The sequence below is a fragment of the Grampus griseus genome, assembly GCF_964374135.1.
Source record: "Grampus griseus genome assembly, chromosome: 2".
NCBI classification, from domain to species: Eukaryota; Metazoa; Chordata; class Mammalia; order Artiodactyla; family Delphinidae; genus Grampus; species Grampus griseus.
Window position 1 is genome coordinate 107,744,275 of NC_139018.1, and position 22,331 is coordinate 107,766,605.

The following is a 22,331-nucleotide window of genomic DNA, read 5'->3' on the forward strand; positions in this document are numbered from 1 at the left end:
TTTAAGGAGCTGTAATGTGGGCTCTGGGCATCTTGCTTTCATGTATGTGTCTCACAGTAGAGCTTTTGTGTCTGCTTTCCTTTCCAGATAAGTGATAAAACTTCTCAGGAGAGAGATCGGGGAGGCTGTGGGGCGGTTGGGGGTGGTGGCAGCTGTAGCAGCGTCGGGGGAGCAGGCGGGGGTGAAAGGAGTGTTGACCGGCCCCGAACCTCCCCTTCTCAGCGCCTGATGTCCACACACCACCACCACCACCACTTGGGGTACTCACTGCTCCCAGCACAGTACAACTTACCCTATGCAGCAGGTAAGCCTCACTTCCCCACTTCCTATCCTTTCTAGTCCATCCCAGTAGCACTGCCCATAGCAGGGGGCCCCTGGCAAGAACCGCCCCCCCCCTTTTTTCCCTTGAGCGTCTCATCTGTCCATAGTCCTAGCCTCCTGCAGACAATCAGTAAAATCATGACATTTGTTTCATCCCTTGGAGCTTGGGGATTCTCAAACTCCTCCGGAAAATTGGCTTTGATATTCAGAAGAATAAGGAGCAGGTGTTCCCACAGCCAAAGAGTAACAAGCAACTGAAAAACAGAGCCTGACTATCTATCCCGAGCCGCTGTATCTATCCAAGTATCAGATTTTCTTCTGTCAGCACCCCAGAACTCAGTGGAGCTAGGAATTTAAGGAGAAGCTCTTCCCAATACCCACTCAGCTGGCAAAAAGGGAGAGTGCTTAAGGGGAGGGTCTGGGAGTCCCACACTAACACATCCTCCTTCTCACTCAGGGCTTTCTTCTACAGCCATTGTTGCCAGCCAGCAAGGCTCCACTCCTTCACTCTACCCACCCCCCCGGAGGTGAGAATGGTAAGTAACTTTTTAATTTGGGGCAACACCTAGAGAGCAGGGATAGGTGATACCTGGATCACAGAATCCCTGCAGAGCCACAGTGAAGGATAGCTCTGTGGGCTGTGGTCTGGAAATGGCGGAACCCTGGGCAAGCCTCTTGTATAAGTCTCCCATGAAGCCATCTGCCTCTGAGAGGAGCTGTGGAACACGTCTTCCCCAGCGACCAGGACTGGCCTCCTCTGCAGTTCATTTTCTTGGAGCACCACCCTGTGGTTCTTTTTACCAGCGGGCTGAATGCCTGGTTATCTGTCCATGTTTCCCTTGCAGAAAGAACACCAAGTGCCCGGATAAAGTCAGCTTCACGGGCCCAGACTGGCTCACCCAAGGAGGTGCTGGAGGTGCCATTTAGACATCAGTTAAATGGTATTGATCATCCTGTTTGCCGCTCCCACCATGACTGAAGGCAGACCCTTGGTTATCTCGCCTCCACCAGACCCCCGGACTCCCTGACCCTCCCTCTTCCTCAGGAGCTGGAGAGCCGGTACTTAGCAAAAATATTTATTCTCTTGGCCACAGTAGTGACTCTTGTGGCCTCTGTGGAGGTGAAGGCACGGGGAGCAACCAGGGGAACAGGGCCTCAGCCCAGAGAAGAAGTCACTGGTCTGTTCCCCAAGCCCCTGGTCAGCTGCCGGAGCAGTACCAAGCCCCCCAGGGAGGGACCCCCGAGCACTGGGTAAGGTCTGAAGACAGCACAGCAGCCATACCCCTCTCACCATCATTACCACCATCACCAGACCCTGCATCTCCCCAGTGGTTTGGGCCCTGGGAACTGGCAGCACATGGAGGGATTAGAATCTCAGGAAAGAAATTGGGGGCTGTTTTCTCTGCAGTTGTGAAAACAAGGTCTTCAAACATGAAGACTTCTCCCGTCTCACATGAGCACATGTAAACGCTCAGAGCCCAGCCTGGAAAGGGAGACCAAGGCATTTGCCCCACCATGGCCTTGGGCTGCCTGTCAGGCAGAGGGCCAGGGGTCCCAACACCAGCACAGAGCTCCCCGGGGATTCCGGGCGAGAGCTTGAGCTGGAGCACGAATTGGAGTCTGTGAACTAGAAGCTGCAACCCCACTAAGCCCTGCTGCTGCTTAGCCCCCACTCCTTGCCCTTCTCTCACCTCCCTCCCGACCCCTTGGTGCCTTTCCCAGGGGGATCCCCACACTGATCTCTCCTCTTCTTTTCCACTGCTTGGCTCTTAAGGCTCAGGCAGGTAAAATAGTCTCCCCCAGCATGGGGAGCTTTGGAGTCTGCCAGGTCACCTGAGCGTAAGCCAGGAGGCAGGCCCTGGGAGCACCCAGCCCTTCTAGGAGATGTCCTGTCCAAGCAGCCATCTGAGTATCCTCCTCATCTAGGGCCACAAGTCCATACAGCCCAATTTCTCTGTACACAACTACAAGACTTTATGTAGCTCAACCTGTAACCCCATGTGTGCCAATATAAGCCGTGTTTTTTTGTAACACACTTTTTTGTTTTAGGGGCTACTGACCATGGGAGATTACCTATTCCTTAGACCCTGGGATAACACATGCGAGCCATTACTCCTTGGAGCCACAGAGTGTAGTCAGTGGAGCTGTGCTTTGAGGCAGAGACATTTCTCTGCTCTCCTTAGAAATGCAGTCCCAGTCCAGGCTCTATGCTGTGTCACTGGGAAAGTGACAGTGATTTGGTAGCTTTATTGGAGTCACTTCTTCCCCAAGGTGTGGGGAGCTTTAGCTCTTAGTTTTTGACGTATCATCCCTTTGTCTTCTTCCTCTCCTGTCTTTCGTTGACCTTGTGGATTGAGAGAGAGTTGAAGACTGACAGACACCAACCTAGGTTAGAGATGGGTGTTTGTGACCAGAGTGCCAAAAATGACCATTTAAGAGCAGGGACTTGGCTCTGACAGTTTGGGGCATGGAGATGAAAGACAGTAAGCACAATGCCCAGTGGAAGCTGCGTTCCAAGATCCCCAGAGCCCTGTTCTAGAGAGGCTTAGGGTCTTTTGCCCAAGAGGAGCCCCTCTGACCTATAGACCTTTCCTCTAGGTTTCCATGTCCTTGTTTTTGTTCAAGTTGGGTTCTGAGCCCTCCCCAAAACCCCACTGATGTAGACCTCTTAACAGGCCCCAGGCAGCCTCCCTTCCCCATTCAGTCCTTCTGCCTCCTGATGCCCCAGCAGGCAGTGCTCTGAGCAGTGACTCCCCTTTTACCCATGGAGGTCGTTGGTGTGGACACCTTAATCCCACCTGAATTTCAGCCTGATTTTGCCCTCCCAGACTCTGTCGGGTGGAGCCAAGGCCCATCTCTGTTCCTGTTTGTTTTTAAATATTGTTGTGTGTTTTGTATCTGGCGCTGGCTTTTACAGCGTGCTCTGTACATATTGTGAAGAAACGGTTTGGAGTCATTTTCTTTCCTGTTGGGCAGGCATGGCCCCTTTCCACTTTGTTCTGTAACAGAGAAGAAGAGCTTCTGTATTAGCAGGGCATCCTTGGGTTCTGCAGAAGGGAACAGTTTTTTCTTTTTTTTCCTTGAAAAACATTTGGCTCTTTGATCCTTATATCCAAGTCTCCCTTGAAAGGCAGGAGCTGAGCTGCCCAGAAGAGCAGGTAAAAGGAGCAGTGGCAGAATGGCACTGCCTTCGCCTGATCCCTGATCCTCCTGGTCCCCGATCCTTGCCAGGTCCAGTCTTCCCTCCCTGAAGTAACACAGAACAGCAGCACTGATGGATGAAATAGAGACCCTTAACGAGTACTGAGTGAAGGGTTTGCTGTCCGCCCCTAACCTCTCTCTGTGGGGAGAAAGAACACAGAGGGGGAAACTGTGGCACCCATGACCTGGTCATAGGGATGAGACACTCAAGGATTCCCACCCACCTTACCCCAGCAAAGGCTGGAAGTGTTGGCTGCTAAGGGCCGAGACCACCAGGCCAAGGCTCTCTCTGAGCTACCCCTGCCCAGTTCTTTTGACAGACGTTGCTCCTCCAGGCCCCACAGAGAAGCTGGAGGGAAGAAGCCTTGTCCCCAGGTAGGACAGCCATGGCCTGGAGAGCTGCTCTTTAGGATTCACATCTGCTTCTTCCTCATTTAAGCTGTGCCAGTTCCCCTCATCCCCTTTCCCTGCCTGTACATGTATGTATACATGTGTATTTCCTTCTCTTACCTCACCCTCTCCACACATCTCAAGGTCAAAGGACCACATGCAGAAGGGTTAAGACGGCACCCCATGAAGTGAAATGATGCTTCTTGAACCTCTTCTCTCCAGGCTCCAAGGTGGGGGTGGAAGGGCTTGGTCTCGGGAGTGGGAGGGTAAGACTACAGAAGGGCTAGAGTGTTACTGTATACGGGCTTTGAGGTCACCCACGCCACTTATTATCCCATGTACCCTACCACCATCTCAGTGTCTACTCTGATGCCCCCAAGATTCAACTGGGCAGCTAGCTGGCCCCATAATTCTGGGCCTTTGTTATCTGTTTTATTATTAGGGCATCCCAGGAAGCTTTCCGATGATCCTCTGCCATGGGCCCCTCCTGGGATCAAGCCCCTCCCAGGCCCCGTCCCCAGCCCCTCCTGCCCCAGCCCACCCGCTTGCCTTGGTGCTCAGCCCCCCCATTGGGAGCAGGTTGGGGCGAGCTGGAGGCCCGGGCTGGAGGGGCAGTGTTGCTGTTCATAGCTTTTGTTCCACTGGCATTGCTCTGTTGGATTTAATTTTAGTCTTCCTGATTCTTCCCTTCTGTAAAGTGTACATTACCAAGTTCCTTGTTTTTTTATATATATATATATATAAATATATATATATACATACAAACTGTACTCTTTTTGCCTTTGTACATTCAGGCAAGAAGAGAAAATAAATCTTTTTAAGAGACAATCACAAACCTGTGAGGGCTGCTGGTTATTTCTCCTGGAGTTTGCTGCTGAGCTGCCTCCTCTTTCCTCCTCACTTTTCTCCCTCAGCTTTCCTGATCTTCCTGGTCCTGCTCCATATGCATCCTCAGCTCCACCTTCCCTGGCTGATGGCAAGCTGTTGAATCAGTGTCCAGACTACCTGCCCTGCAGCTCTTTCCTGCCCAGCAGTATTTTCCAGCTTGGCCGCGGGCTTGCCCAGGAGCTTTATCCTGTGCCCTGGCCTCTCCTGTCTTCTCCCATAGATCCCATTCACCAAAGTGGCTTTGGACCCCTGGGTACTCTGGGACCTGTCTCCCAGAGGCCCTGGCTTTGGACACTCACCTGTGAAACTATGCAGCTGGGAGCTCTCTGCCTAAGAGTTTGCACTACTTCTTAAACCTGCCTGGGCATTAGATCAGATGGTTTTTAGGACTGAGTGGGAAACTAGCCTCTAACACTCCCCCAGATGCCAGCCTCCAGAGTTGCTCTGATCCACAGCCCAGAGAATCATTCCTGGCCGCTGAACTCCTGTGGCTACCCCATCAGAACAAGGGCTAAGGGCTTATGGGTCAAGAGCATTTGATCAAATTTCAAAGGGTGGTACATTCGGAAACACAGCCCAACCAAAACCATTGTTCCACCTCTTGAACTTTCTCCTTTTCCTCTGACTTCCTCCTCCCCCCTTTTTTTCCCCCATCTCTCTACTTCCTTTTCTTAATTGGCTTTGGACTTGAAGTATATTTTTAAATTATTATTTGTTGTATTTATTGAATAAAGTTTTTAATGTCCCTGTTCTTAAATTTAGACTTAGTTTGCCTTTCACATACCTCCCCTATCCTACTCCACCCTCCCACTCCCAAAATATTTCCCCTTCTAAGTTGCTTTTTTAATTGCAGATTTTGGGTACCATATTTCTTTCCTGACAGTGGTCTTACCCTAGCAGAAGTTTTTTCTTTTTGAAAGAGAAATCTTAGCTGAGTGCCTGGGTTTCCAATTCAGCCTTTCTAACTCTGGCTGTGTTAAAGAGGAGCCACCAGCAGATGGCAGCAAAGTCTCAGGCACGTTTGCTGTCCACTCGCTAGCTTTGCAGATGAGAACTGTTTTTCTTGGTTCCTTATCCCTCCCTGCCTTATAGATTCCTTGGGTTTGAATTTAACATCAGAATCCTAAAGTGCCTACATTAACTTGGCCATTGTCAGCATTCATGTGGACCTCTGTTGTAAATATCTCACTGTAATGACCACTTTTCAGTCACGGACTTTATAATACCTCTAAGGATTATGTGCTCAGTGGAAGACATCTTCAAAGCCCTTCATATTTCAGTTGAATCATCTCTAGGCCCAAAGTTTTTGTTTTGTTTTTTTTGGCCGCAATGCACGGCATGTGGGATCAGATCTCCGACCAGACATCGAACCTGTGCTGCCTGCAGTGGAAGCATGGATTGATTCCTGACCACTGGACCGTCAGGGACGTCCCCAGGCCCAGACTTTCTACTAATACCGTGTGGGGTAGAGGTGCTGAACTCCTTTTCATGAGTATTAGGTAGAGTCCAAGATTAATGACCTGTCCAGGGTGAAAACACAGGTAAGCTCCACACAGAACAATGTGAAAATAGGCCAAAGACTCAGAGGATGTAAAGACAGCCACAGCTCAAAAGTAAGTAAACAGTTCTAAAGCTGTAGGAGGTGGAAAAACATGCCCAGCACTTCATTTGGGAAAACAGAAAAGCAAAAGGGAAAAAAAATACTGGCGAGAAATTAAAAAACAAAACATAGGTGAAGAGGATTCTAGCCCCCTCCAATGCCACTGAGAGCTTATCCATCAGGCTGGTGGTACAGGGGAAGGGCAGCCATGCCTTACGGCACTGGGCTCCAAAAGGAGAAAACTACCTTCCTAGGGAAGGTGTGTTCCGCTTCCTTCAGACACCCCCAGGAATGGGAATGTCGGGCAGCTCCACGTGAAAGCCAAAACCCAGTTTCAGGACCCAGCCTTCTACACAAAAACTAAGAAGGGCTTGGATCCTGGTATGTATAACCCCTATTCTGGATGAAGCTCTGTGTACATACCTGTCTCTAGGGGGCTCCAGCATTCTGTCCCAGACTCCTAGCAACCCCGAGTTTTGCGTTGTAACGTGGCCCCAGAGACCTCAGCCGTTCATCTGTCCTGATGCACTGCTGCTTTTTTCCTGAGAAGCATGTATCACACCCCTGCTGGGCTGGGCTCTAGACTCAAAAGACAGCAGTAGAGGAAGCTGGCCCTGGTACAGGAATAAAGGACAGACCAACCACAACTTTTAATCAGTTTATTGACACAGTAACACAACACACTTGCCTCCCTGACACCCCCACCCCCTCACCCAGTCTAGACCTCTCCCCCTTCCTCCCCCCTTAGAACAAGCTGTTCAGTAAAAACAGAAAAGGGCAGGCCACTTCTACACCCTCAGTGCCACTGCCAAGCCCTGGGGAGCAGGGTCTCAGGCACTACTCAGAACCTGTCAGAGAGGGGCGCCGTTAGCACTAGACTTAGCCAGGCAGAGGCATCCCGTCCCTCGGAGCAGATTCTCCCACAACCCCCAGGCCCTGAGCTGCTCTTCCTCTTGCCCTCTGCTGTCTGTGACCCTAGGAAGGGCATACCTTGGGCCTGCGGCCAAGAGCGAGAACTCCTGGCCGTAATTTGAGAATTGGAGTTTGGCTAGTGTTTTTTAAGGCCCAGGCACCCCAAAAAAAGCCCTGGTGGTGGGTGTGAACTTCAATGCCCCTATTTTAAATGCACTGATAACATGAAACAGATTAAGCCAGCTTAACCAAATGCCAGAATAACACGAAGCTGTAAAGGAGGGGTCAGACCTGCTTTCTCCAGGCCAGACACAAATGCACAGAGAGAAGCCCAGGTGGAGTGTCAAAAACAACTGAAGGACACTGCCCAGGGGCTGAAAAGCCTATACTCCGGAGTCCCCAGGGTGACAGGAAGCAAGGAAAGAAAATACACAGGTCTTAAAAACCAAAAAAGAAAGCCCAACAGCAGGGGAACCTCAGCCTGACAGTGCTGTCCACCAGCTCTCCAGGCCTTGCCCCTGGACCCAGACAGTCCCTCCCCCTCTAGGCAATGTCCTCCCCTAGGCTAGATAGAGCACATCACACAGCGCAGTTTAAAAAGCTTCTAATGCCAGTTCATAAACATCTTCATTTACTATTGGTGATTACATGTGAATAATATGTTTATACTGTTCTTTATGGAAAACAATTTCAATGAGTCAACTCTGAGAACACAACAGGCAACCCTCACCCTGAGCCCCTCAGCGTCCTTCCCTAGACAGCAAGAAGCTCCCTCCTCTGTCCCAGGGCTGCCTATCTTCCCCTCTTCCCTCACTGTGGCTCTTGGGCAAAGCATCCTCTATGACCATTAGTCCTCATCGGACAAGTTCTGGTCCAGGGGGTAAACCATGAACATCACATCTGGTCGAGAGGGGACACAGGGATGGCCTGGACGCACAATCTCAAAGCCCAAGAAGCTGAAGGTCTTCAGGAGTGGAGCTGCAGAGAAGAGTGTAAAAAAGGATTCTGGTAAGAAACAACAAGGGTAGGCTCAAATCAAGGGAAAACCCAGAACAAAGATGGAATAAGTAAGCACTAGGCCTTTCCTAAATTTGGACACTCTCAATCCCATGATCTCCCAGGGTTTGTATGTCAAACTCAGGAGCCCCACCTTACTAAGAGCCCCCTTTTCCCCTCCCCAGCCTGGGCAGTAGGTCTCAAGCTGCTCTGCCCCGTCACCTCTGTCTTCCCGGCCCTTCCTGAAGCAGATGAAGACGTAGTTCACTTTCATCTTCTCTTCAGCAAACTCTAGCAGTGCTAACAATCTGCAAGAAGCAAGGAAAACAACTCAGGCCCACCGCCCCCTCTAAACTTCGGCCTCACCCCTCTACACCCCACCCAAGGCTTTCCTGAGGCTTACAGCCAGCACTGTAAATAGGGAAGCTTCAGGAAGAGAGTTCCTATTTCAAGACCTCAGGAGCCCCGAGTTCAGAAAAAAATAAACCACAATCCCTAAGAAAAATGTCACTGAATTCTCTCTTCCTGGAATAAAGGTTCTTCATCTGAAATTAATACCAACCAACTTAACTAATGCAGTTCACAAGAAAGTATGGGACCTAGGAAGAGAACCCAGTTTCTCAGAGGTCCTCCAAAGTTGCCAAGTTTAATGGTGACCACCTGCTGCTGAGAGGGACTTTGGGCCCTAACACTTCCTAAGAGGATTTGCTCAAGAGGCTGGAGCCACTCAAGAGAACTCCATTCTCAGGACTGTTTCTTCCACAGCTGGGTGCTTGGAGGGCCTTGCCCAATCCGGTGAAATCCCACTGTATCTCTGAGCTCCTGGCCTTTGAACTGCACCATTATACGATGGCTCAAGGGGAATTTGATGTCCACTGGGGTGATTAAATGACAGGAATTTGGTTAATGTGATAATGATCTGCTTTCATTATAACAGGCCTGTTTTACTGGCTGAAACTAACCTGTTACAAAATGGTATCTGCTTGGGCAGCCGAGAGCTAGGGGGAAGGCTAGCCATCTGTTGTCTCTAGTAAGCATACGCCCTTCTCTAGAGCAGGCTTCCTGCCCTTCCCCAGCACTTGCTCCTTACCCTTCTTTGCTCCCATCAGCTAATAATCCATCTGGGATTTCTACAAACAGGCTCTGGCTGGACAGGACTGCATCCCAGGAAGAGACCTTCACCTCGGTGACCTCATACTGGAAGTGGACGATGTGAGGTTTTCCATCGTTCACAGGGAGGTCCTGGGTCACAGTGAGCTTCTCGTCCTGGGAGGAGATCAGGTCAGAGGACCAGGTCACTACTGCTTCTGGCCACATCAGAGGCTCCCTAACCTAGGTGGTGTAAGGAGTCCTCTTGGGCCAACCTCAGGGTAGCACGGGATAGAGGGCAGGCTGAAGATGTAGAGCAGCATGCTGGCTAAATGGAGCCATCGGGCACTGAGACCACTTGGTGTCACAGCTAAAAGCCAGCATGATGGGAAGGGAATATTTACCAAGAATCCACCAGATGCCGAGTCCTGTACAAAGTACTTTCCCATTTTTCAATCACCACAACAAGCACTTGAGGTAGGCATCAGTATCCCCACTTTAAACGTAAGATACTGGGGGCCCAGAACAATTAAGCAACTGACTCAAGGCACCACAGTGAGTAAATGGCAGAGTTGAGATTCAAATCAGGTCTCCCTGACTAAAAGCCCACGCTTATCCCGCCAACACCATGTTCTTTCCCTTCCTTCTCTGAAAGAGAAACATTAGAAACAAATGAGGATGTTCATGAGGGCTTAGCTGGAGCACAGGTCAACCCAAGCTGGCTTCCAGGTGGCTGCAGAGTCCATGTTGTCTCCCCTGCCACAGTCTCAAGAGACCAGGACTCAGCTGCCCTGCTACCCTTCAATGCCAGTCTTAGAAGTTAAACCACTTCTGGCCTCACAGGAGATTAAAAGGCAGCAAAGGGCTAGCTGCCCCAGCCCAGATCACTCTCGGGACAGACTCCCAGGGTTCTCTATAGCTCCTGTGCTGTGCCCTATGCTGCCAGGGTGATGGATGACTGAGATGCAAGGTGCCCTCTCCTTACCACCCACCCCCGCCACTGCCCTGCCCCATGCCCCCCAGACTGGTAAGGGACAGAAGTCAGAATGCCCGAGAGTCGAGGCCAATGGGAAAACTCCTCCTGGCCCTTGGTACTCCTCAAGAGAAAACTGAGGAGCAGCACCAGGCGAGAGCTCTTGCATTCTTCCTCTCACTGTTCCCCCTCCCCCCGCTTTTTCTTTGCCTCCCACTTAGGGCCCAGAACCAGCACTAAAGTGCTGACCTAAGCTGAGAAGATGGCAGGGTGTTTGCTTGGTGCTGATATCCTCCTGGTACTCCCCAAAAGCCTCATAGCAGCCTCAGTTGAAAAAGTCCTCCCCAGTCCCCCTACTGGCCTGGCCTAAGACTAAAGACTAAGAAGAGTGATCACTGCCCTTAAGCAGATGCTCAGCAGTGTCTGAGAAGCGCTGCTCCAAGCCTTCCACCCCACAGTCCTTACCTTATATATTAGAGCTGAGAGAGAAGGATCCCTGCCGCCCCCTCGCCCACCGGGGATCTTCGACAGTGGGTGAGGGGCATCAGGAGCACCACAGAGGCCCCGGAACAATGTGCCTGCAGCACTGGAGCTGGGGACAGTTACTCAAAGGCAAAATACTACTGCAAGAGATAAAGTGAGACAGTAAACACAAAGTCTTGAAGATTTAACTCAGCATCCTGCCCCACCCCTGCCCTGGCTCTCCCTAAACAAGTACTCCCTCAACAACTGCCCCAGTCCTTCCAGCTACAGCTCTCAGAACTACTTCTCTCTCAAAGGGCAGGAACCCACCATCCTACAGAGGCACAGAGAGTCCCAGAAGGGCTCAGGGTCAAGGGGATAGGTCTGACCAAAGGAGCCCCTGTCAAACATCAAACAAATCTCTGTGGTACCGGCAGACCTTGGGAAGAACCAGATGCTGGCTTGCCTAGTAGGCCTAGAGGCCCAGACCCCCACCAGCCCCTTTCCTTACCCTAACAATGTCTCAACAACCTCTGTGGAAGAATCACAAAGCCTACACAATCACTTCGGGCTGGAGAGGCGTATGGGCCTCAGGAAGTCACATGGGCTGGATACGGAGTCCCTGAGGAACTCCCAAGGCCACTTTTCCAATGATGGCCTCCCTGATCTGAACAATGGAACTAAACAAGAAATCACTTACCCAAATCCCTCTAGGGTCAAGAACTGAATCAAATCCAGGGATTTGGCTCCCGGAGAGGAGATGCACTATAGTACAGAGTATTATGATGGCATCTTAGTCCCTGGTGTGCCACCAGACACAAGGTTGCCCTTCTTTGCTGGAATCTGACCTGGGCGTGGGAGTTCAGGTAATCCTGATGCGATTAGAATGGACACTCAACACGTATATATTGCCAGCATGGTGGTTGCTAGGAGGAAGTATACATGCCAGGACCTGAGTAAGGAAGCCAGTTATCAGATGGATCACAGAGGGTGAAAAGCTCCTAAAGGAGCTCCCTGTCACCTTCAGGTGTGTCCCCTTTACTGGCCACCAGGATTTTCAGGTGGACCAAACAGGGCTCCAAATCTACTCCACTCCTTCTTTGAATCCAATTTACTGGCTCTTTAGGCTGAGATGTAGCTCACTCCAGAGGCGAAGAGCAAGTGAAGCAAGGAAAGAGGAAAACTGTGCATTTAACACCATGACTCAGCAGCAAGGCCTGGCCCCAGCACACCAGCCTCAGGGCAGATGGAATGCAGTGGGTAACATATATGGGAGGGCGCTACAGTGGGGTGCTGGGGCCAGCTCACCTAATTGTGCACATCTCTTCCCAGCTATAGTTGCATTTAGTGATGGCATGTTGGTTAGCTTGAATCAGCCATAGGGGGAATATTTAAACCACAGAAAACAGCAAATGCTATAAATCAAGACCTTTTTTCCCTGAAAACCCTTTGTAAAATGTTGAGAGGCACCATTCTGCACACTGTCCTTTGCTTTATGTGGCATGGCGTGCCAGATTTGGATTTTTCGCTTAGGCTCAGAACAACAGAACTAAACTCACACCTAACGTGGCAATGGTACAGTAACCAGAGGCGCAGCCCACTGAGACCCTCCGTACTAAGAGACCTACATGAGCATTCCACCTGAGACAGGAAGTCCAAACCCATCACTGCTATAGCTCAGCTCCTCTGTTCTCTCAAGGACTTCAACCAGGGGCCTGAAATCACACTTGGAAATTTCACTTGGAGATGGAATTCCCAGGCAGTGTCAGTGGGCCCGGAGAAGCACCAGCACCTGGGGATTAACCATGTGCCCCGCCTTAGGCCTCCTCTGGAAAGCCTCAGGGCATCCCATCTCCCCTACTGGGCCTCGCCTCACCGACAGCTAGAGCATTAGGAGCATGAGAGAGGACTGTAATACAGACTGTTCTTAAGAACAGGACTTATTTTCTGCTGGGGGAAATGAGCTGTTAACCCCTTCCAAGGGGTGGGGTGGGAGGAACTGGGAGACTGGGATTGACACATACACATTATTGATACTATGTATAAAACAGACAACTGATGGGAACATACTGTATAACACAGGGAACTCTACCTAATGCACTCTGGTAACCTAAATGGGAGGGGAAGCCCAAAAGGGAGGGGATATGTGTATGGCTGATTCATTTTGTTGTACACTGGAGGTTATTAACACAACATTGTAAAGCAACCATACTCCAATAAAAATTTTTAAAAAAAAAGAAGAAGAAGAAGGGCTTTCCTGGTGGCGCAGTGGATAAGAATCCGCCTGCCAATGCAGGGGACACGGGTTCGATCCCTGGTCCGGGAACAGCGCACAGGCCACGGAGCATCTAAGCCTGTGCACCACAACTACTGAGCCTGCGCTCTAGAGCCCGCGAGCCACAACTACTGGAGCCTGCACACCTAGAGCCCGTGCTCCACAAGAGAAGCCACCGCAATGAGAAGCCCGAGCACCACAATGAAGAGTAGCCCCCGCTCACCGCAACTAGAGAAAGCCCACCTGCAGCAACGAAGACCCAACACAGCCAAAAATAAAGATTAAAAAATTAAAAAAAAAAATCCCCCCCTTCCAGTGCGCTAAGGGACAGAATAATAAGACTGTCCAGGCCAGAAAAAAAGGAAAACGAAAGTGGGAGTTTCCCCAAGTAAAGGCACCCACACACACCCCACATGGGACAGTTCCCTTCCCATTCCCTAGTGACCACCTTCTTCAGGCCTCTGTTGAGGTTGCTGCAGGAGCACCAGGAAGGCTGCGCTGCTGGAGAAAGCTGCCTTGCTTGTATTGGTCAGTGGAGCTACCCAAGGACTGGGCAAACCTCTGGGGTAGATAGATGAGATGTAGCCTTGTATACCAGGAGAATTGCATGGGTTCACAAAACAACCAGATCACCAAGGCCCTAGCAGTTCTAAAATTCTGGTGCTAACTCACTTCCAAAGAAATTACTCCTCAATGGTCTCTAGATGGGAGAGCTACATTCAACTCCTGAACTGCATTCCAACCACCATCTTGATTCTGAACTAATTTTCACCTGCAAATAGCAGAAGCAATGGGGCCAACCCACTGAAAAGATCAGAATGAGGTGGAGTTTTGTGGTTTTTTTGGATCCAGAATCCCCTTTGTCTTCCTAGAAATAATCCCTAGGGCCTGCCCGGCGTCTAGCACTAATCTATGAGGTCATGATATTTCTGATGTCATGATCTCACTCCTCCTTCAAATAAAAATGCAAGTAGTCTATCCCACGGTAACAAATTATTTACTTCCCCACTCACACAAGGATCCTGGAAGCTCTTTCCTCCCCCACAAAGTCTGCACAGAAAGCAAGTGTGTGTGTGTTTGTGTGCGTGTGTGTGAGAGAGTGGGGGGTGGAAGGGTGTTTCAGGTCCCCAACCTGGCATCCAGTTCCAGTTCCCCAAGAGAAACAGCTGGTGTTTGGGATAAGCTTAGTAGACAGTAGATCACAATCAACAGTTACTTTAATCATCCATCATAATAAATCTGTTTTTAGTTACTTGCTATGCGAATGGCAAATTGCTCTCTTTCAAAAAAACCTGGCTGTCATTTCTGACATGAAAAGGGAAGGGATATGGGTACATATGTGGTGGTTAAAGTAATTCAGGGGCATAAAATTGCCCAGCAACGGCCTTCTCGTATCAGCTTTAGTGTTCAAAATGGTATTGTGGCAAAATATGCCACCAACCTCAATAGGAATAGTGAATCCTGGAGGAACTTAAGCACAAGAGAAAGTGGCTTTTAAACACAAGTCTCCCTGTCACAAGATCCAAGTCAGGTTAGGTTTCATATTCAGTTCAGTCATGTTTCTACTGGCTCCAATGCCCAGCTTCTTCCATTCCTCCCTCATATCCTGTTCACTCCATTGCGGGGCAGGCATGGTTTAATCTCTACCACCAAAGGATGATTTAAGAAGCTCAGTCTGGAGGCTGAAAAGATCAGGCTGATTAAGGAGAATCAAATGTTATCAGACTGAACTCAAACATCCAGCTGGGCTGGCCTTGCTTCTGGAGAAGAAGAAAAAAAATACCATGCTGGAAATGAGGGTGTCAGGTATCCAAGTCAATTCGGAAGATAGATGGGAGATTAGAGCCGACGTGTTAGTGCCTTTTATTTTCTCAGTTGCTATCAGACATGCCCTTGGAAACACTCCTCAGGATACATATGAATGCTACCAACTTATCACATCCTGCTGCCTCTAATTTAAAGTGTTCTGTGAAACTGCTGTCTGAAATGTCCTTAGCAGGTTATAATTTCATACGCTGGCTACAGACAGGCAGCGTATGCCACAGATGTATTCCTGGGGAACGTTGCTGGTAAATCATATTTTTATAATTCAAATCCCATTTTTAAATCTCTAGGTGCTTACTATTTAAAGGAGGTAACCTAAAATCTCTTGAGAAAATAAAAGATCTCCTGTTAAAGAAGCACTTCCAGTTGACTTTATGTCAGTTTTGATTTTTATATTTAGTTTGCTCAAAGCAGAGTACAGCCTGCTACACAGAGCAGAGATTTAATATAAAAGTAATTCTGTGGCTAACTTCCATTCAGCTACATTCAACAAATACTTGAATTCATATTCTCCTTGATATACTTTTGATCATGTTTCACTTGAATAAGTGGCCTGAGCTCATTATTCAAGTCTACACCCTTTCTCTCTGGTTTCCATTACCTGTTAGAGGAGGATCAGGCAGCCTTAGTATTACCTACCTTGTGGTATCAAGTGAAAAAACATAAAAACCACATTCCCAAGCATTCTATATTCATTCCCCTCTTTCAACCTCTTCTGACCCATTCCTGTCTCAGCCCTCCCTCACAGAACACTTTCTAGGGTGCCCTGACTTCCCTCACACGGGCTGCTTTTACTCTGAGACTAGGAAGGTCTCTGATGACTAATCCCTACGCAGCAAAGAGGGACCAATCCAGGGCTGCCATTGCAATTAGCTAAAAAGAAACAGGAAGAAAGGTGGGAGGTGAATGGCCACCTTCAGTCTAGTGTGAGCATACAGGCTGATCTCCAGCTGCCAATTCCCCTTCCATATGAGAAGGGGGCCTTGGTCAGATGCCAGGCATAAGTCATTTCACTAGGGCTGTTTGGTGTGCCAAAGGGTGTCTACTTGCTAAGCACGATTATAAAATTATGATTGTAAAATTATAAAATGACATCACCACTCTGAATCACAGACTGAAAGCGAAATTGGGTTTTGGTTGATTTTCCACAAGAAACACACTTATGGTAGCAGCTAGATAGAATATCTGTGCCTCTGAGATTTGCTTATCTTGTTACACAGCTGATATTGGTAGATCTTCAGCCAAAGGTAGGCACAATCACATATGCTATCAGAGATGGGTAGATACCTAGGTGATCATGCTTTAAAATAGGACCTTGGGACTTCCCTGGTGGCGCAGTGGTTGAGAGTCTGCCTGCCAATGCAGGGGACACGGGTTCGATCCCTGGTCTGGGCGGATCCCACATGCCGCGAAGCAGCTATGCCCGTGCGTCACAACTACCGAGCCTGCGCTCTAGATCCCACGAGCCACAACCGCTGAGGCCCACGTGCCTGTAGTCCGCGCTCCGCAACGGGACAGGCCACCGCAATGAGAGGCCCGTGCACCGCAGTGAGGAGTGGCCCTCGCTCGCTGCAACTGGAGAGAGCCCACATGCGGCGACGAGGACCCAACACAGCTATAAATAAATTAATTAAAAAATAAAATAAAATAGGACCTTAATTTTTCATTTCTAGTACCTCAATCTAGTTTGTACAGTAAGCTCATCACCCAGTTCCAGCCTCTCTTCCCAGGACAGAATTACTTCATTGTTTATACAATATCAAAGACCTAGAAAATTTTCTTAAGGCTTATCTTATACAAAGCATTTTACTATGCTGCTGCTAACCAGAAACTACCTTGTTTTGTTCACTTCAAGTAACAAAATTCTTGCTCACCTACCTGGCCGTTTCTGGTCTATAGGTTTCAATTAGGCTTCACAGCCTTCCGAATCATGGCGCCAACTTGAATCAACACTGTGTATTGTTGTGTATCCCATTCAAAAAAGGGATGAATTACTCTTTTTTTTTTTCCTAGAAATATACATACATAACATCCCTCTACCCCACTCCTCAGTCCCCTTTTTTTATATTTCTAAGCTGCTCTGGGGCTAAATTTGGATTTCCTGCCAGTGAGGAATTACTATTATTAGTCCACACAGCTTTCTGACGCATACCTCCAATTTGGGGGGATTCCTGACTATGCTAGGAGTGTCTCTCTCTATGGGATGGCCTTGAAGGCACATCAAAGGAAAATCTGTTCTCCCTACCACTCCACAACGACAAACCATAGTGCCAGTAAATAAGGAATAACCAAAACCAAATTCTTAGGGGGAGAGACAGAAATTCCATTACCCAGGGAACCATTCAGTGAAGATGCTCAGAGTAGCTATGATGTGCCATTGTACCCTGGCTTCCCCTCGCCCAGGAAAACCACCTGTGGAACCAAATACTTCTCCTCAAAGCCCATCAGACACAGACTAATTATAATTAAGGGTATCAAGCCAGAGCAAACTCTTCTCCACATACTGTACTGTCACAAGGTACTAAGCAAGCCCTAGACAGAGACTATCTTCCTGACCCTACAAATCCAGGGAGAGAAAAGGCATGAAGCTTGATTTACTTGGATTTAAACCTGTTGTTCAAAAACCATAATAAAAGTTCTGGTACTGTGTCTTCTTCCCTCCCCCACCATTAGTAATTTTGACATTTTGCAAGTACTAATCAGAACAAAACTGGAAAGGAAGACCCTTGTTTTCAAAACATACTGCAGGCTCCTCTGCAACTATTTCTTCCAGGAAACCACGCTTCCACCTCTTGAGTATTTCACTGGAGCCAGGGAAGCTGGAAAGCCCATCCCCCACCGAATGGGCCCTAAACTCCCAGCCAGCTCACCCCTCTGTGGATACAAAACATCAAGAACACTGACTGGGAAGAACATCCGGCTCTTAATCGAAATCCTTAGTTAGGGCCCTACTAGGATTCCTTTTAGAAAGTTAGGTGCAGGCCAGAGGAGGCTCGGAAACATGCTATGGAAACAAGATTGCCATAACTCAAAGAAACCAGACACCCTGCACACCCCACCCCACCCCCAGGCCAAAGTGGAGGAGACTGATCCCAGGCCTTGCTCCTGCCCAGGCCCTGGCAGGTCAGCTGGCTCCTCCCTTCACCTGCCTTTCATACAGCCAAGCCCCTCAAATTACCAACACACTAAGCAGAAAGAAAAAAAAAAAAAAAAAGCAAGGGCTCTGGAGACAAGCAAGCCTGTTTTGCCACTTAGGAATCTGGAAGGAATCTTCATAGTTAAGCGAACCCAACTCTCTCTTTTTCACATGTAAGCAAACTGGCAAGGCCAGAACTAGAATTCAGGTCTCACACTCACAGTCGGTGAAAAGACCCTTACGTGTTGGTCCTAAGTGCTCAACTCTCAGGGCTCGGCCTGCAAATGACTTGGCACCTAGACCAGTTCAGTCTGGAGGACTCCAGAGAAGGCCTGCTGAGACCACACCACTTTCCAAACCCCACTGCAGAGACAAAAACATAAGACTAGAAAAGAAAAATCCTTCTCACACTGCCCTGGGATTTCCTGTAGGTTCCTCTGCTTCCCTCCACCCCTGCACTTCATCATGCCCCCCCTCATACCTGCACTCTATCCTCAGCACACCCAGCCTTCTTTACCACAAGTAACACCTTTTGCATCCAGTACCATCCAAGTATCTAGCCACCTCCACCTCCTCAGCTCCAGAGGGACTGGTTTAGAGAAGATGAAATAAGTGGGGACTGCAAAGGGGGATGGACATGGAGAGTCTTGGAAAAGGAAAAGAGAGCAGCAGAATACGGCTGCAGGTAAAGAGGGCTTGGGAGGTGGGGTTAACGGGTCAAACAGGACTATAACAAACCAGGAAATGAGCAGTGAATTTTCTTTCTGCATGTAAGGAAGAAACAGGTGTGGAAGAAACAGGTGTGGGAGCTAGATAAGAGTGTTAAGAAGTAAGGGAAGAAAATGGTTAATGGCTGAGAACAGAGTTACTTGAGGTAGGAGAACTGAAGAGGCTGTTGCAGGTATTTTGGGTATTTCTGGATCGTTCCTGGGAGAGAAAGACTAAGACAACACCCTTTTCCACAGAAAAAGGGCTGACACCCACTAAAGGAATATGATGGGAAGGGTCTTCTGGCAGGAAGGGAGGGGAGGCAGTGTTTCTCAACCCTGGTTGCCCATTAGAGAGAGCTTCGAAAATGTATACTAATAACCGGCCCTACCCTAGGCTAATTACACCAGATCTGTGAAGGGAGGCCCAGGTGATTGATTTTTCACATGTGTACCTAGGGTTGAGAAACAAGAAAAGCTGAGATACAAGAAAAGCTGAAAACCCAGCTGGAATATTTAAGAATGGTGCTGTTAAAGGAATGGGAAATGGCAAGTTAAAAACCATTTTTGTGAGAAGGGAGCCCAAGTTTGAGAGGAACCTTGAGTGGTACTTAGAGCTCTGTGTGAAGAAAAGCAATTAGGAGGGCTATCTTTGTAAGAGGAACCAAAACCCAGTTTTGGATAGGCCATGGCACAATTTAAGGAGGATTTTCAGGGAATGGATCTGCTTGCAAAACAATGTGGCCCAAGTGAGAGGCAGAGGCCATAAGGCCAAATCTGGAGACAAAGGGTCTGGTGTGGGGAACTAATGAGCTTCAGACTCATTTTGGAGGGAGCAGCAACAAGTCTTGGGAAACAACGAGGAAGAGAATTAGAACCCAAATTCCAAATAAAAGCCATTCTGATGTATAAGCAGCAGCTGGGGTTAAAAATTATGGGGAATCAGGAACTTAGGAAACAGTTTCACAGAAGAGTTTGGGGCAGAAATATGGGATATGTTGGAGGGAAAGATGCATGACGAGGACTGCCTCAGAGAAAACGAGGAGAGGTGGAGAGAGGAAAATTGAATCATGAATTCTGCCTAGTTTGGGCAGCGGGGAAGTATATATGAAGCAAGTTTAGAAAACTACTGGTGCTTAGTTTCAGAAAGATGTGCAGCTTTTCTCTCCAATTAATGGGGGAAAGCTGGGGTCAGGTTTTGAGGAAGGACACTTGCAAAGGCCCGGTAAGCCGAGTATGGGGACTAATTTGAAAGCACTGGAGGTTCAGGGAAAGAGGGTAGGTCTTCAACAGAAGCAGAGTGGGCTGAACTCTGTGATCTAATAGTCTAGAGATGGGGCTCAGTTAAGATGGGAGGAGTAGAGTATAGATGAGAGAAAGTGTTTAAAGGGGTAGGAATGTTTAGAAGTGCGTTGGGGGGAACATCATGGAGGGCAGGAATCAAGCCCGAAGTGAGAAATAAAAAGGATGATGTTGGCAGACCGGGAAAATGGGGCCTAATTGGGAAAGGGGTGCCGGGGGTGGGGGAACGGGAGGGAAAAGATGAAGCTGGAGTGAGGGACCAAGGGGAGCACTAAGCGTCACGGCAAAGACTATTAGGCCTGACTGGGGGGGGCGAGGGTGACAGGTGGGGGTAATGGGTCCAATTGAGAACTGAAGGACGGAGTCTGACCTGGGGCGGGGGGGGGGGGGAGTGATAAAAGAAGCTTCTGGTTGGAAGGTGCAGTTTAAATTAGAGGAGGGATTCAAAGGGAAGAATTTTAAGTGACTTAAACGAGCAGGAAGAAAGATTCGGGGAAGACGAGAAACAATTTGGGGAATCTGGATGAGAGCGAAAGCACAGTTTCGGGAAGGGGCCACCGTTCGGCGGGGCTGAAAAGAACTGGGGACTGGATTGGAAGACTGGGTCCCGGTCTTTGGGGGCTTCACCGGGCTGCACGCTCGGACGAGGGGGATGGGCCAGGCTGGAGGAAGGGGCGCTAAAGGACGGAGGGAGGCCCAGCTGCGGGGCTGCGGCTCGGACTGGGGTGGCTGAAGTAGGGAAGGGACCCAGTGGGGGCCGGATGGGGCCCCTTAGGAGGGGCGAGAACCGGCTGGGGGATGGGGAGGAGGCCCTCTGGAGCAGAGGAGGGGAGGATGGGGGCGGGGAGCCTAAACCGGGCCGTTACCTGTCCTGGGTGTTTATCATCCTCGGCGGCTCTGCTCAGGGTGGGAAGAGGCGGCGCAGGGAGTGGGTAGGTGGATGAGTGGGCGGGTGTGGGGTCGCGCGCGCACGCGGGGCCGAGCTCTGCGGGCTAAGTCCCTGTCAGGCAGCGGGCCCAGAGCCCTCCTCCTGCCTCAGCGAGCGCCTGCCTCCAACTGACCCTCCCCGGCCGCCGCCGACGCCGCTGCAACCGCCCCGCCCCCGAGTGCCTTATCTGCATAGCCCCACCCCAGCGCCGCGCGGTGTCCTGGGAAACTGGGGCCCACAACAAAGGGCAAAGCACCGCCCCACCGCCGCGCAGGCGCACCAGGGGCGGTAGGGGCCAGGGGCCAGGGGCGAGGGGCGGTAGGGGCGGTAGGGGCGGTAGGGGCGAGGGGCCGTAGGGGAGGGGGCCGGGCGGAGGTCCAGATGAAAAGCGGCATGTGGGGGTGGTCGTGGTCGTGGCCCTGGTGGTGTCGTGGCCGTGGCGGCAGCCTAGCGGCCCGAACGATGCGTTGACTTTCAGGTACCGTTTACTAAGCATTGACCTGACAGTCCTGGTCTCTAGCCCTTGTTTGCATGGGGCCGAGTAGGGCTGTGTCATTTGTAGGCCCTGGGAGGATATTTTATTAAACAAATTCGTAAATCTAGAAGTACTACACATATTAAAAAAAAAAGAAGAAGTACTACACGTATTATATTAGCGCCATTCGAGACTAAGCCCAGGCCAACAGATCTGTTACCTTAGCTAATATGCAGATCAGTACCTCAGCTATCAGCTGAGATCAACAATCTCTGCACCTTACAGACATATCTCAGGGCAACAGTCAAGGCCTGCTACTGGCTGGGGTCATCTGAAGCCAAATGGCTGTGAGTGAGGATCACAGTCACCTGACAGCAGTGGTGGACGGCATCAACGCTGACTTGTTTACAAGCACTTCAGATCACAATAATGCAAGGTTACTAGTTAACAGTCACTATCCCTGCTGGTCCTTATCACAGATCAGTGTCAACAGGTCACAATCACTGATGCACAGACCCCTCAGATGACAGGCACTTCAACACAATCATCAGAGCTCTGACCCTGTTCATGGTCAACCCAGACTGCAAAGAAGAGGGGTCATGTTATCTCAGAGCACAATGGGTAGCTGTCATCTCAAATCCCATTCATTCATTTATTCAACAAATACTTATTGAGCAGCTACTTACTCCATGCTCCAGGCATGTGCAAAAGTCCAGGAATACTCAAGGATCAACTAGGCAAAGTTCCTGCCTTGGATGTCACATTCTGATCAGAGGGAGGGACACAGACAGGCCATCATAATATGAGGTAAGTGCTCAATCTGAGGGAGGCCACAGAGAAAGTAACTAGGGA

At 49.6% G+C, this 22,331-nt stretch overlaps 2 protein-coding genes across 4 annotated transcripts in view; one reads left to right on the forward strand and one right to left on the reverse strand.

Annotated features, from left to right (window-relative positions):
- Positions 1-5,525, forward strand: part of ZNF609 (zinc finger protein 609) — a 233,599-nt gene extending 228,074 nt beyond the window's left edge. For 2 of the 3 annotated variants that reach the window (XM_082647833.1, XM_082647832.1), the window contains 3 exons: positions 88-304; positions 779-857; positions 1,167-5,525. In XM_082647833.1, the coding sequence (XP_082503959.1) occupies positions 88-304; positions 779-852 (291 nt within the window). In that variant the 3' untranslated portion in view covers positions 853-857; positions 1,167-5,525. The remainder of the gene's footprint in view (positions 1-87; positions 305-778; positions 858-1,166) is intronic. The other variant, XM_082647834.1, reaches the window with a different exon arrangement.
- A 1,554-nt stretch (positions 5,526-7,079) lies between these two features.
- On the reverse strand, positions 7,080-21,119 carry OAZ2 (ornithine decarboxylase antizyme 2). Its single transcript, XM_082648027.1, is given in 6 exon segments — positions 7,080-8,290; positions 8,531-8,616; positions 9,399-9,574; positions 10,836-10,916; positions 10,918-10,993; positions 20,943-21,119. Coding segments are annotated over 6 exon segments (570 nt in total). The 5' UTR covers positions 20,963-21,119; the 3' UTR covers positions 7,080-8,159.
- Positions 21,120-22,331: the final 1,212 nt, after the last annotated feature.